This window comes from Lissotriton helveticus, chromosome 5_1, assembly GCF_964261635.1.
Source record: "Lissotriton helveticus chromosome 5_1, aLisHel1.1, whole genome shotgun sequence".
NCBI lineage: Eukaryota > Metazoa > Chordata > Amphibia > Caudata > Salamandridae > Lissotriton > Lissotriton helveticus.
In genome coordinates this window covers 1,168,452,716-1,168,467,807 of record NC_136065.1, presented here as the reverse complement: position 1 = coordinate 1,168,467,807, position 15,092 = coordinate 1,168,452,716, and the positions used below count along the sequence as shown (strand labels likewise).

General features: G+C 42.1%; 1 protein-coding gene across 1 annotated transcript in view; it reads right to left on the bottom strand.

Annotated features, from left to right (window-relative positions):
- The window catches only part of NHLRC2 (NHL repeat containing 2), a 927,811-nt gene that overhangs the window by 604,608 nt on the left and 308,111 nt on the right, over positions 1-15,092 (bottom strand). Inside the window, exon 3 of the mRNA XM_078643860.1 lies at positions 3,408-3,863. Within this exon, the coding sequence (XP_078499986.1) occupies positions 3,408-3,863 (456 nt within the window). The remainder of the gene's footprint in view (positions 1-3,407; positions 3,864-15,092) is intronic.

The following is a 15,092-nucleotide window of genomic DNA, read 5'->3' as shown; positions in this document are numbered from 1 at the left end:
CTTTTACACACAGCCAAATGGGACCTCTAAAATGTTTCACATAACAGAAAAAAGGGCTGTGATTATTCAAATTCATATTTAAATAAACCAGGTCAAGTAAATCTTTTACCTTGGACCATGTATTTATTTTATTTATTTTACAATTTATTTAGTTATATTTTAAACATCATATTAGGAACTTTTTGTGTGTCATGAGAAGAGACACTTCTCAACCTTTTTCAATGTACACATATACCCCACAGAGCAAGACAGTTCAATTAGAAAACAATACATAATAAAAAATAAATAAAACAAATTACTGTGAATTATGCATCAAAACAATAAAGACACAATTTAAGTGATATTTCCGTATAGAGTGGACAATATCAACATAGACCTAAAATGGAACATTCAGAACCAGTCAAATGTTTCAAAACCAGAGGTGACTATCACAGTTGTTCTCAATGCCGTGACCGTCTTGAAAGATGCCTGGGGTTTTCAAAGTTATTTAACAAGAGTGGGATTTACATTCAGAATATTTTCCCACAACCCAAATTTTTTTGTGAAGAAGTACCATAGGATTTTCGTCAGCGTATTTCGAACCACCACAGATTTAAGGTTCTTATCAGGACCATGAGTGGTCGAATTCTTGTGTCCGCTAGGACAGACAGATTCTATAAATTGTTCATAGATTTATCGATACTTCTATTCAGCAACCATTTAAACTTTCTTCTGCTGGGTTTCAATTTCTCATTCTTTCTAGTTTTCAAGCTCTTTTTCATTGAAAAAGGTGAGAAATGTATCTTCTCCTGATACATCAAAAGTTCATAATATGCTGTTTAAAATATTACTGAATAAATTGTAAAATAAATACATGGGCTAAGATATTAGATTTACTTGACCTGGTCTGTTTAAAGATGGAAGTTTTAATAATCACAGCCATTTGTTCTGTTATGTGAAACTTTTAGAAAGATGTCATTTCTCTACTCTGAGCTCTGTGTGCCTGCAGCCTGTCTCCAATACACATCTGGGGAGGGGGATAGCCGCACTTTTGCTTTTCCCCTAGACAGTCACACACAAAGGAAGGTTAGGTGTAACTGAGTGGCCATCCACATCCTGATGGGTCATCCTGGGCACATACAACTGAAAAGGTAGTGACCTGTCGCCCACAAAGGGCTGCATCCCCCTATGTAGTGAGTCTGGATCCAGAGCTTGGATGCAGGACCTCTGTGCACTTCAAAGAAACTCTTTGAAGTCATCTTTACTTCAAAGGCAAAACTTGGTATAAGTACTGGGTCTCCGTTCCCACCAAATAAGATACTAATGGACCTATGAAGAACTCTGCCAGGGGGAAGGACTGCTGTGCTGCTACAAGGACTGCCATTCTGCTGGACTGCTGCTCTAGAAGAACTGCTTTTCTGCTGTGCCAACCTGCTGCTTGCCACCTTCGGCCCTGCTGAGGAATAACTGGATTCCTGCTTGAACCCAGATCTTCAAGGGCATGAAGGCTTGCCTCCTATTCTAAGACTCCGGGATGTCAAAGTCTTACCCCCTGCTTCTGTGTCTGGTCCATTGGAAGTGGATCGAGGTGCTTGCTCCGGTGCATCGCACTTGTAACAGGCCCATTGCATAGGGACCAATCCATCTGAACCACTGCATCACCCCCGCTGCAGGAGAGACTTTCATTGCATCTGATGCCCATGCTATACAGGGTGATTAAAGCAAATGTTGTGAGTTGACCCTTATGCTTCCAAGCAATGTAGGAGGCCGATTCGGAAGTTCTCCTAGAGGATGCTGACTAGACTCATGTCCGTACCCTCACCAAGACAGTATCAAGCAATGACCGATTTAGGTTGATCTATTATACTTTCCTCGATCACACTAATATGACGGCCCTGATGCTTCATCGGCTGACTTGTATCTGGTCGGACACTTGCCCGCACTGCTGACTTTCTGGGGCTGAACACCTGTACATGGCCTGAAGGTGCCCGCAAGTGCAAGACTTCTGGGGCCAGGTTGTGGATGAACTCACACCCATCACATCTTTGTGCGGCACCCTCACCCCGCAGTTCTGCCTGTTGGGGCACAATAGCAGCCCTAAAGGCCACAAGATGGCATGTAAATATCTGTAGCTGGCATTGGTGCTGCCCACTGTAGGGTGGCTTTTACATGGATGAGTCGATGCATCCTTTCAGAAGAACACTGGTAAAAAGCAGAGAGAATTTGCATGAAAAATAGCATAAGGGACGCCAAGTTAGGGGATGACTTAGCCACATTTAGGAACCTGTGAGGAAGGTTTGTAGATCCTGACGACGTCACTTTGAGAGGGGAAGACACTGATTCCGAAAACTAGGATGTATGTGACCCCTAGGGGACAGGGTGACTGTGATTAGCCTGGTGAGTTCCGCTGCCCTGTGGTTGGATGACTGTCTCCTGTCTGCCTATAACTAAAATGCTCAATTTGGGTGTGTTCCCTCAGTTTTGCACTGTATGTTGCGACTGTTGTTTCTTGACCCTTCACGGTTAATTCTACTAAAACTGATTAATAGAGGTTTAAAAACTGTGAGTGTCTCAATGATGACTTTCAAGGGAAGCTCGGGTGGGGAAGGATGCCATGGTTTCTTTCAGTTTGTTAATTTTGGATGTGAATGATCATGGCGGGTTGGCTTTTTATCCTTTTACCTTATCCTTTAATGAATTACAAAAATTTAAAAACATGTTTACATAAGAAAAACATTCATCATAAAATGTTTTTAAAAAACTGAAGTAGTGTCAACTCTGTGGGTAATAAAATGCCCACCATAATACAAATAAAAAGGAATAAGCGTGGCACACCGTAATACAAATAAAAAGGAATAAGCGTGGGACGTTAAAGAAATTTAAAGTAACTAATGAAGTTACTAGCCCATTATTAGCACTGCAAGAGACCACGGATGCAAGTGAAACTTTAGTGTACTGCTACCATCACTGGAGAGGGCCTTATGCAAAAGAAACTCCCATAAATATATTGCTATGTGACTGCAGCACCAATGTCCCTAATTGCTATCTGAATCTTTCAGCTTACACTGCGGTAATGTGTTCAGCACTAACATTCCCATCAGTACTCCTCCTCCACTGTCCATTACCCATTGTGTCTCTTCTACAACCTTAGTCATCTTCCCCTGTAGACTCCTCTTCAATCCCTAGTCTATACTCTGCGACAGTCCTATCTCCGGTCTTGTTCCAGCCTAGTTTTGTGGGGCAGTCATTTCTATATAATCGCTTGTATGTTATTCTAAGACACTGTCATGGTCAAGAGTTCTAAGTCAGTCATGCCATCAAGGTGTATCCATCTATGGCTACCACTAGAAAACTGAACAAGTACAGTGAGCTGATCCATGTGCACTTATGTAGTCGCACCGAACCACTGAAATGTCCTCAGCACTTACCTCCTACTGTGTGTAAGATGTGTCCATTTTTCTGCACAACCAGGATCCTGTGGTTTCCTGTGTCGGCTATCACTAGTTTGTCCCCGGATTCATCTACTGCCACTTTTCCAGGAAACAGCAAGGTGGACGGTGGCAGGGAATCTCGATATGGCTTGATGGCGACCCTGTCCTCCTTAATTTCACCCTTATCCTTGTAATAGGTGAGAGCCACTGCGGTGAACAAAAATAACTTCTCTTTGTTGCCCTCTCCTACCAGGGAGAAAAGCAAGTTCCCATGCGGCCCTAGGATGACCAGGGTGGGCCAGCAGGATATGTCCAGCTCTTGCCAGAGCGTGGCGTCGGCGTCGTTCACCACAGGGTGGGTTATGTTGTACCGCAGGACAGCACTCTTGATATTGTCCAGTACTTTTTCATTTGGAAACTTGGCTGAATGAACCCCAACAACAATCAGGCCATCTGAAAAGAGAGGGAAACACAAAGGAAAGAGTCAACTGCCAAATATAACAATATTTCAAAACACCTGAACAAAATGTAAATATGGGTAATGGATGTGTTGGAAATTCCTCAAGGAAGGAAGTAGCAGCACACCTACGCACTGCACCCGGGTTAAGTGCAAGACATGGGCTCCCTAAGAGAATCTAATAAACATGTAAAGGCGACAGAGAGCCTGAAGGAGAATTGGCTGATGCTGGTGTGTACATTGGGCTCAGGGTTTCAGAGGCTGATGGGATTTTCGTGCTAGATTGGTTTCAGACAGGCTCCGAGCCAGAAGTAAGGAGTGTCTTGTCCCATGTAATAGGTAAGTGCAAGAAAGGAACCAGCATGACTCAGGACCAGTGTCAGGCACACGAAGCACAATATAGTTTTTACTGCAGCAGAGCCGTTTTGATCCACATATGATGGCTGAGTTATTAGGGTACGATTTAAACACGTTTTTGCCAGAGGCGAGAGAAGTAGTACATGTGTTATGTTGTCAGCATTTGTATAGCACCGAATGGATTTCGAAATCTGGGTGCCTTTTATTGCAAGAACAACAGCTAGTGGGGAAATCACTAGTATACCAAAAGCACCGCTAAGTTTAGAGTATGAAAATGCAATCTAGAGAAATGTAACTTGTTTAAACCACCATTAACCAAAAAAGAATTCACTTGTAGAACCAAAAAGTTTCAATTTATATATACAGTTTCATTTTCAGAAAATGCATGAAGAATTTGATAAGCTGCAAAAACTTTTCTCGTACTACAAAGAAATCTTCACGATGTTAATATTAAAAAACAATATGAACATTACTGTCAGTTTGCGAAATTATCATTCTTAAATACATTGTATTAGATACACAACCAAAATATTTTTGATGAAAAAAGCCCAATGCATTTCGGGTAGATCCCTTCTTCAGGGGCACTGTAGAAAGACAAAGAGAAAAAACAAAGGTGCAGCAATAAACAAAATAGCCAGAATTATTATATGCATATTGTTATCACTAACTTGATATTTACAAGGTGCATGCTCATTAAACGTCCAGTGAGCGTACTGCAGTATCAAGAATTGATGCCTTATGTGTTATCTTGAGGTCAACCAGAAGAAAGAAAGGAGAGCGTCCAGAAAAAGGTACCACCAAGTATGTTCAAATGGAAAGATCAAAAATAAAGATAGAAAAGTGCTTATAGTCTGTGCTTTTATGTTTCACGCAATTGCCTCAACTGTGAATAAAAGCCACTTGACTGCCATAAACAACTTCCTAGCAATGTTAGACTCAATGCGTTATTCGGTTGTGTATGAACTGCTCTTCATGGGGAGCATCAAGGAAAACGTGTCACTTCACTCTGTATATACCAAGAATGGAAATGATCAATTGTTTTATCCACAGATATCATTAGACATTGAGCATCAGTCAATGTCTGTTAGTAAACAACTGTTCAGCAAACACTTACAGCAAAGGATACTATTGAGAAAACCTTCTTATAATCGATGGAACTGAGGCTACTGCTTGCCCAGGAAATGTGCTGTTGTCATCTCTATATCAAGCCTGAAACATCAATAGAACTGCCCTTACTAATATGTCTCTTACGTTAGATCCAAACCTACTTTCAATAGTTTAACACCAATGCTTAAGGAAGCATGGACTCACCCTGTATATATACTACTGGCGGAGAAAACGATCTGAGTCGGTCCAGCCAGAAAGAATGTGATTGCCTCGTAAACAATTACGGTCTGCAAGAGAAACGGAGAAGTGCCTTCAGCGTGTGCCTATACTCGCTGATTAAAAGCTTGTATTTTAATGACAATAAAACTCCAGAGAATATTCCAAAGTTTTTAAAAAGACTCACCGCGTTGTAATAAGTCGTGTGCTCGTAAAGCTTACGGCTTCCCCGAAACGAAAGTCGTGCACTCTGGGACGCCCAGGTCTAATTGACCAGCGTTACCGTCGTGAACATAGAAATCGGACTGGCGGGATCCGCCATGTTTTAATGGTAAAAATGACACGAACTCTGTTGTACTAGCGTAACTTTGCTTTTGAATTATCGGTGTATACAGAAATGAGGGAAATGTTCAGTATATCTTGCTGTCATTGCAGCAGTGGAAAAGGTTATTAGTCGCCCAAATGTGTAACGACTGCCTGATAAACTGAAGCTATCCACCACCTGATGATGAAGGAGCTGGCACTGTGACAGTGTTAAAGATATCTGAAAAGAATCTGCGGCAGTTTCCAACGTGTGGCGTGTACTTTGTGTATGGCTCATCGAGAACGACTGTACTCCATGAACTGAATGCATGTCAAGTGAAGTATAGTGAAACAATCGAATCTGGGGAAAAATAAAATAAAGGTGCGTCACAGAGAGAGAGACAAAACACAACAGGAATAGTGTTTAAAAAATCCTTTGGCTGAGAGATTAACAAGAACTCTACCAAAGTGAAAAACACCAAAGACAGAAGTGATGTGAACAAAAAGCCAAGTAATAAGCAAAAACTTGCATATGAGATGTACTGGTGTTGAAATTAACAGAGACATGCAAGTGTGAAAAAGTGTTTTGACCAGAGGACAAACACATTTACAACACTATATACAGTATGGGGAGGAATTCACAAGAAACACTGAAGTTCAATTCTATCGTTGAGCCCCCCTGGTACCAGAGTTTGCAAATGCTTGATCCACCAAGCTTCTCTTTGTGCAAGTAGTGTGGTGTGGTTTTGATCAGAACGCACAGTCAAGGATTCCAGAATGGTGAATCGCATTTGTGCATTAGTATACTGGTGTTCTAACCAGTGTGAAGAGAAATATGATTTTGTAGACTTAGTACGGAACGTACTCTTGTGTTCAGTGATTCGTACTTTTATTTTTCTTGAAGTTTTACCTACGTATAGTAGTCCACAAGGGCATTTTATCACATAAATTACATTGGAGGAATTGCAGTCCCCATTGTATCTCAGTGAGATTGCTTTTCCTGAGTGCGGATGATGTATCGTATTTCCAATTATTACATTGTTACAATGCATGCAATTCAAACATTTGCGCATTCCATAAAGTTGATGTTCAGTTTCAATTTTAGTTGCTAAAATTTCTTTAATGTTTTTACTGCGAGTATACGCAAACAACGGTTCCTCGTCAAATAAACCTTTGAAGTCAGGTTCCTGTCTTAGTAGTTCCCATCTTGATTTAATGATACCTTTAATCGCATGTGATCTAGTAGAATACTTAGACACAAAAACATGTCGCTTAGATTGAACTTTAGTCTTGGAAACAAGTAGACTCTCCAGTTCTTTTGCTTGCGTTTTGTTTAATGCATCAGTCAAAGTCTTAGGGGGATAACCCCGCTCACTGAATTTTACTTGTTGTTTTTCTAGAGCCTCTGATAGAGTAGTGTTATTGGAGGTTATTCGTTTAACTCTCAACATCTGGGAGTAAGGTAGATTAATGAGTAATGAAGGAGGATGGAAACTTGAGTGTAAAAGCAAATTATTTCTGTCTTTTGGTTTCGTGTAGACTGATGTCTCAAGTACGTTGTTCTGTTGGCTAATCAAGACATCTAAATAATGTATGCTTTGTTGGCTGATATCATGTGTGAATTTGATTCGCTCATGTTTGTTGTTGAGTTCACAAATAACTTGTTCCAATAAGTCTTTCGTATTGTTCCAAATAAGAAAAATATCATCAATGAATCTTACGTAGAATACTAGATTCTTTCTCCATATCTCTTAGCTGTAGATGTTGTTGTGTTCGAATTGTGCCATAAACGTATTGGCATATACTGAAGCACCTGAAAAACCCATAGAGGTTCCACTTACTTGCAGGTAAAAATCTTCTTGCCATTTCAGGTAGCTGTGTTGGAGACAAAAGATCAATAACTCCAATAAGAAAACTTTGTTAACTGCTAATTCTGGCAATTGTAATAAAGCCCATTCACAGGCTTCAACTCCCTCTTTTAATGGAATGGATGTGTATAATGATGTCACATCAATAGTACACATCAACCAATTTGGATTGTAATCATTCTGAACCTGTTGCAATAAGTTCAAAAAATGTGTGGTATCCTTGACATAGCTGTGCCATGAATGGACGGATTTTTGGAGAAAATAATCAATAAGTTGTCCTGCTGGTGCGAAAATAGACTCACAGCCAGATACTATTGGCCGGAACGGAGGATTGATGAGATTTTTATGTACCTTCGGTAACATATATAGCTTCGGTCTTCTTGGGTACTGTACTGTAAAAAAATTCCGCAGTGTGGATGTAATCCAAGACATGTGTTCTGCTTTATCAAGTATTTGGTTGAGAGTATCCATAAAGCTGGTGGTTGGATCCTCATCCAGTTTAATGTATGTGGTAGTGTTTGCTAGATGTTCAATGACTTTATTGACATAAAAACTCGTGTCCATCATGACCAGGGCTCCGCCCTTATCAGCCATTTGAAAAGTTATTTGTTCGTCAGTGCTCAATTTGCGTAGGATGTCCATTTCATCTTTCCTCAAATTTCGTGTAACTCGCGGACGTAAATTTAGTTTAGAAAGGTCATGTCATACGAATGACTCAAAGGTATCTAGGATTTTGTGTGATACCGGCGACATGAATATACTTTTGGGTTTGAAGGCTCTTAGTTCAGGATCTTCTCTATCAGGATCTGTTGTGCAGGTTTCTAGAGTCGGAACTACATTTGTAAAAAAGTGTTTTAACCTCAAATTTCTCATGAAGCGAAAAATCGATACTTCAACTTCTAGTTTGTTCGTGCTGTAAACTGGTACAAACGAAGTTCCTTTATTAAGAACGAGTTCTTGTGTTCTAGTTAATTGTTTGCTGGAGATATTGATTACGAGGGTTTGCCCTTGCTCCTCAGACTCCGTGCCTCTGCTTCTTGTTCCTTGGCTTCCTTGTCCTTGGCTTCCTTTCCTTTGTCTTTTGCCCCTCCTTGTTTTTTTATATCTGGGGGTCTGCCTCCTCCCTGGCCCTTCTCTAAAAAAGCTGAAGCAGCAGGTGTTGATGATGACTGGATGGATGAACTGGCTCCATTTTCGTTCCTGATGTTGTTGGCTCTTGTTCAAACACTTTTTAATGCAACCATTATTGTAATAGATAGGCCAGTATTTTGGTGCTAAGACTGGCAATAATAATAATGAGTCATTAAAATCCGTTTTCCCCTTTGAAATATAAAGATAAAGCAACAAACATAAGATAAAAGCTCTTCTAAAGAATTCTAACTCTGTCTAGACAAGAATACTGCTAATCGATTTTAAAGCAATAAGAGAAAGAATTGCTGCATTAAAACCATAGGCAGAAAACTACTATTTAAGTAACGGGTGCTGGCACTTCCAGAGCCCCATTAAGACAGCTGCACCCGACCATCTTGAGCATCCTTACGTGGATGTAATAACACTCCAGGATTTCCTTTCCTACAACCCGTAACTGCCGGGTCGGAATTCTCACTGGCATATCGAACACATGACTACATAATCATTGAAAGCCCTGAATAGTCACAGGTATAGCACCAGCATGACGAAACACGTGTCGGCTGGTTATTTGCTTTGATGTTATCCTTCCTATCAGGAAGGCCAAATATATTTCATTTTGAAAATCAACATTTCGGATTTGTCTACCTTGTTTCATTGAATACGGTTATTTGTTTTACCATGAGTATCATGACCATATCTTAATCTTTACGTGTGCACGGGACTTTTTGTTCTAATCATTGAGTGAGCCCCTGTCACTCCCTACAGAGGTTTTAGGGTCTCCTCTGACCTGTAGCACCGCCAGATAGCTAATACTTTTCATTAATCACTTATCGCTACCAGCACAGGCGCCATTCTTCCTGCCCACTCGGAAACCCTACATAGAACCCTACCCTACATAGAATCAAATATCTTTAAGATTTTACCATACATCTAAAAATCATTGTGAGGAGCATCAGACAAATTAACCTAAGCACCATTAAGGATGAATTTAGTTTTCCATAATGCCAAGAGGTTTAAGGACCGAATCAAAAAACAGATTTGCTGCTCTGGGGTGGAAGATGTTCTTGCCAAATGAGAAACAGCATGCAGACTCCATGACTAAAATATAATGCATGCGATATGGTATTGTTTTAGGGCCCTCAGCAACTTCCCGTCTACTTCGTCCTTCGTACTACTTCTTCTGTGTAAATGGGACTTTTATTTTCTGCTCAAAGATTCCACCTCCTTCAAAATGCTAAATCTCTGGATTTTACCTCCTGACCTCCTAGACTCTTCATTTCGACCATAAGCAACACTGATTTACTGTCTGGTTTCTCCCTAGCCATTGTCATCTCTTCTTACAGCATTACAACCTACCAGTAAGGCACAGAGTAATTGTCAAAGTACATGGTTCAGCAGTGCTTAATTTGTAAAAGAACAAGTGCCGGGCCCAAATTTATGTTCAGAAGCCCAAGACTGGCTCTATTGATGATTAATCTGGAAAAGCGTAGTGAACCTTTACTGTTTTTCATCAATAAGATTTGCAAAAACAAAAATTGAAAGTAACATTTCCAAAATATATGTTGTGAACGTCGGACAAGATAGGATGAAGTAGGCCAACAGGACTAAAGTTTAAGGATTCCATCAAAAATGACTTCTACTTTATTCAATGGCAGACTGTGGTATTTTAGAATGTTAAGACTGGTTATTAAGATATTGGGTTGTACGTGGACAGTCTGTAACTAGAGGCTGGAGCTGTTGGAGGTTCATGGTGGTTGAGGTCCTTTTGCTACAACTTTTCATTTATCTCTTTGGATTTTTATTTGGAGTGTCTCTGCCCAATTGGATTCAACATAGACCTTCCTTATTCTAAAGTTTGCTGCAAGACCATAGCGTAGCAATGGTGAAGGAACGACCCATGCCCCCATCACATCTTCAACAAAGCCGGCACCACCATTGCACCCCACCGGCGGAACGTCATAAACAGCTCCTTCACGTCAGCAACCTTCCCTGAGAGCTGGAAGCACGCAGAGATCAACGCCCTCCTGAAGAAACCCACAGCAGACCCCAAGGACCTCAAGAACTTCCGTCCCATCTCTCTTCTCCCCTTCCCGGCCAAAGTCATCGAGAAGACCGTCAACAAACAGCTCACTGCCTTCCTCGAGGACAACAACTCGCTCGACCCCTCCCAGTCCGGATTCCGAGCCAACCACAGCACCGAGACCGCCGTCATCGCAGCCACCGACGACATCAGAACCCTGATAGACAACGGAGAAACAGCCGCCCTCATCCTTCTGGACCTCTCAGCAGCCTTTGACACCGTATGCCACCGCACCCCAATACACCGCCTCTGCAACACTGGAATCCAAGGAAAGGCCCTGGAATACATCACCTCGTTGCTCTCCGACAGAACGCAAAGAGTCAACCTCTCTCCATTCCGGTCCGCGGTCACTTAGATCATCTGTGGTGTACCTCAAGGATCTTCACTCAGTCCAACACTCTTCAATATCTACATGAGCCCCCTCACCACCATCGCACGAAAACACAACATCAACATCATCTCCTACGCCGACGACACCCAGCTGATACTCTCCCTCACCAAGGATCCCGCCACCGCCCAAACCAACTTCCAGGAAGAAATGAAAGAGGTAGCAGACTGGATGAAGCGCAGCCGTCTCAAGCTCAACTCAGACAAGACAGAGGTTCTCATCCTCGGACAATCCCCATCTGCCTGGGACGACTCATGGTGGCCCTCGGCGCTGGGAAGCGCACCAACACCCACGGACCACGCACGCAACCTGGGTTTCATCCTGGACTCCTCCCTCTCAATGACCAAACAAGTAAACGCCATCTCATCCTCATGCTTCAACACCCTGCAAATGTTCCGAAAGATCTTCCGATGGATCCCCACCGAAACCAGAAGAACAGTCACCCAGGCCCTTGTCACCAGCCGACTGGACTATGGGAACGCCCTATACGCAGGAACCACCACCAAACTTCAGACTCAGCTCCAGCGCATACAAAACGCCTCTGCACGTCTCATCCTCAACATCCCTCGTCACAGCCACATATCCACCCACCTAAGAAACCTCCACTGGCTCCCCGTCTACAAACGGATCAAGTTCAGACTGCTCACCCACGCACACAAAGCGCTCCACAACATGGGCCCGACTACCTCAACAGTCGACTCTCGTTCTACACCCCCACCCGCCAGCTTCGCTCCACCAGCCTCGCCCTCGCCATCGTCCCACGAATTCGCAGAACCACCTCCGGAGGAAGATCATTCTCCTACCTGGCAGCGAAGACCTGGAACTCCCTCCCCACTCACCTACGACTAACCCAGGACCATCTCGGCTTCAGGAAGCACCTCAAGACCTGGCTATTCGAGCAGTAGCAGCGCCCCCCCTAGCGCCTTGAGACCCTCACGGGTGAGTAGCGCGCTTTATAAATGCTTTGATTTATTGATTGAAAAAGGTTCCAGATACAGGTTGTTGTGAATGGTCTTGAAATACGTGAAAGAGCCGTTAAGATGAATTAGGAGGATCACTGATTTGGGAAGCTGAAAACGTTGTGGGTAGTGAAAACATCAAATTTATACTTTGTAACTAGTGAGTGGCACTTCAAAGAGCCGCTTCAGATTGGCTGGAGAAAGGCTGTTGGGAGAATAAGGGAGTAGAAGGAAAAATGAAGAACCCTACCTCATACCTGTGAGATGATGGTAATGGTCACACAGTGGAACTAAAAATAGATAATGTAGCACAGTGCATAGGGGTTCAGCTGCAATTTAATAAAAGAAGAGCGAGTATTGTTAAGTGTTGGGCTTTTTCAGAAATTTCAGCAAATGTTGCCCTTTTTTGTAAGGGAAGTGTCAGAGGGTTCTATAGCATGGGTGATGCATGGAGGAATGGCATTCATCAATACATTGTCTGTGGAATATAGATACTATTAGCTAGGGCCATTAAATAATCTTAGATGATATGTATCCTTTAGGTAAGCACAACTGGGGTACCGGTGGGCACAGTGGATGATGCAGAAAGACTAGAATTATTTGCCAGCATTCACCAGAAGCCAATCTAGATATCCTGAACTCTGGACTGGCAGTACTCTAATAAATTATGCCAACAAAATGCACTCATATCAAGCACACATCTAATTTTGAAGACTAGATCTTACAACTATTAAGCCAAGCACATTTGCTTTGTCCGTGCTGGCAACAAAAATGTTACTTTTGGATTTCTACAGGAAGCATGAAGCTGGGCAGATAGTGTGGATTGATGTAGATAATTATATGCTGCATTCTACAAGCAGGTTATATAGGCTAGGTGCTCCTAAAAGTGTGAAATGAGTACATTAAAAAAGAAACAGAGGTCCAAGTTACATTTTGTTGGGAGGCCCTACTTGTTTATGTGCATCCAACGTGCATGTCATGTCAAATGAACCACGAATAATACATGACATAAGAAAGTTCATCATTTGATCATGCCCGCAATGGATTATGACTTTTCCTTGTTCAAACACTACAAATTGCACTGGTGGAAAATAACCAAAGTGAGCGTTGGGGACAAATAGAGAGCATATTCTTTCCTATCTCTTCTTCGTGTAAATATATGTGGGAGGCAGGTGGTGACACGGGAAACAACCTTTACAATGCAGTCATTACATCGCACTACCTTTCCATAGCAGTCATTACATCGCAACATCCTTTACATCGCATGTCATTACAACGCAGCCATTATATTGCATGTCACTAAAACACATGTCATTGCAATGCATGTCACTGAAACGCAGGCATTACATCGCAAGTCATTACAATGCATAATACCCTTACACTATCCAACACTTACCCTACTGTTGCACTCACTGGAGTTAGAATAGTAATTTTTACCCCTACACTATCCAACATTTACCCTACTGTTTCACTCACTGGAGTTAGAATAGTAGTTATTACCCCTATACTATCCAACACTTACCTTAATGCAGTGTAATGGTATGCATTGTAATGGTATGCTTTGTAAAGGTATAATGCGATGTAATGGAATGCGTTGTAAAGGTAGTTTCTGAAAATGCGATGTAAGGGCATGCTATGTAAAAGAATGCGTTGTAAAGTATGTGGCGTGTATAAACTGCATTGTAAAGGCATGTATTGTAAATGTATGCACTGTAACATCATACATTCAGTGACACAGCATTTCACAACTCTACCCTCAGAGTTCCAGAACTTCAGCAAAAGACCTTGCTGAAAAACCACATTTTATAGCTTATTCGCAAGACATAGACAAACAGCACAGCATGTGGGACAAACCTGAATTCTTGGAATTTTACTTCTCAATAGGTAGAAAATAATCTGTGTTCTGGGAGGCGGCGGTAAAATGGCTGACTGCAGAACAGGCAACACAATGTGAGTGGAAACGATAAATCTGTTATCCGCTTCAGATAAGTATTTTGAACTCTTCACACTCCCCATCCCACAAGGCCAACCTGTAATTAGGCGCCCACGCCCGAGTATTCATCACCGCATGACCTTGCGACCCTCCAGAGATTCATGAGGGCTTCAGACACAAGAGGCTAGTTATGTAATTACCATTTATCAAGGACAAAATCTATTTCCTCAGTTTTCTGTGAGCGCCTGAATATCAGTGCCGCCTCCAATAATCCCCAGCTCGTGCGCAGCACAAGAGGCACATCAACATTCACAAATTCTTCCGTAGGAGGAAGGTGGAATATGGTTATAGAGAGAGTAGCTCAGATTTTGCCCTAATTTCTTATGGTTGCTACAGGGTACGTCAACCACAGAGATCTATTTAAGGCATATTTAAGTCAAGGGAATTAAAACTACAAACGAAAACTTTTTTCGCACACGTCCAGATCAGTTGCCATCCGACTGGCCCATTTCGGCCAGCATATGATATGACCAGCAAACTGCAGCTGCAGAAACTCTCCTTGTTAACAGACCGACCCATTCGCACACCAAGATATGTAATTTGCATACTGACCGATTTGTGTATGGGTATGCAATTTACAGTGCGATCTGTTTACTAACCGGCCTCGACACAAATTAAATACTTATAGTGGGGCGACAAAAGGACGTACATGATTAATATCAATAAGGAAGGTCGCCATTTGGGAACCCTGTGAATGCAGGGTTCGTGACCCTCAGGGGGTGACAGGCCACTAACCTTGGATTAGATTTCCCAAATGGGAAACATATTTTTTAAAGCAGCCAAGCAACCTGTGTTCTTTAAAGGGACAGGTGCTGCTGTGTAA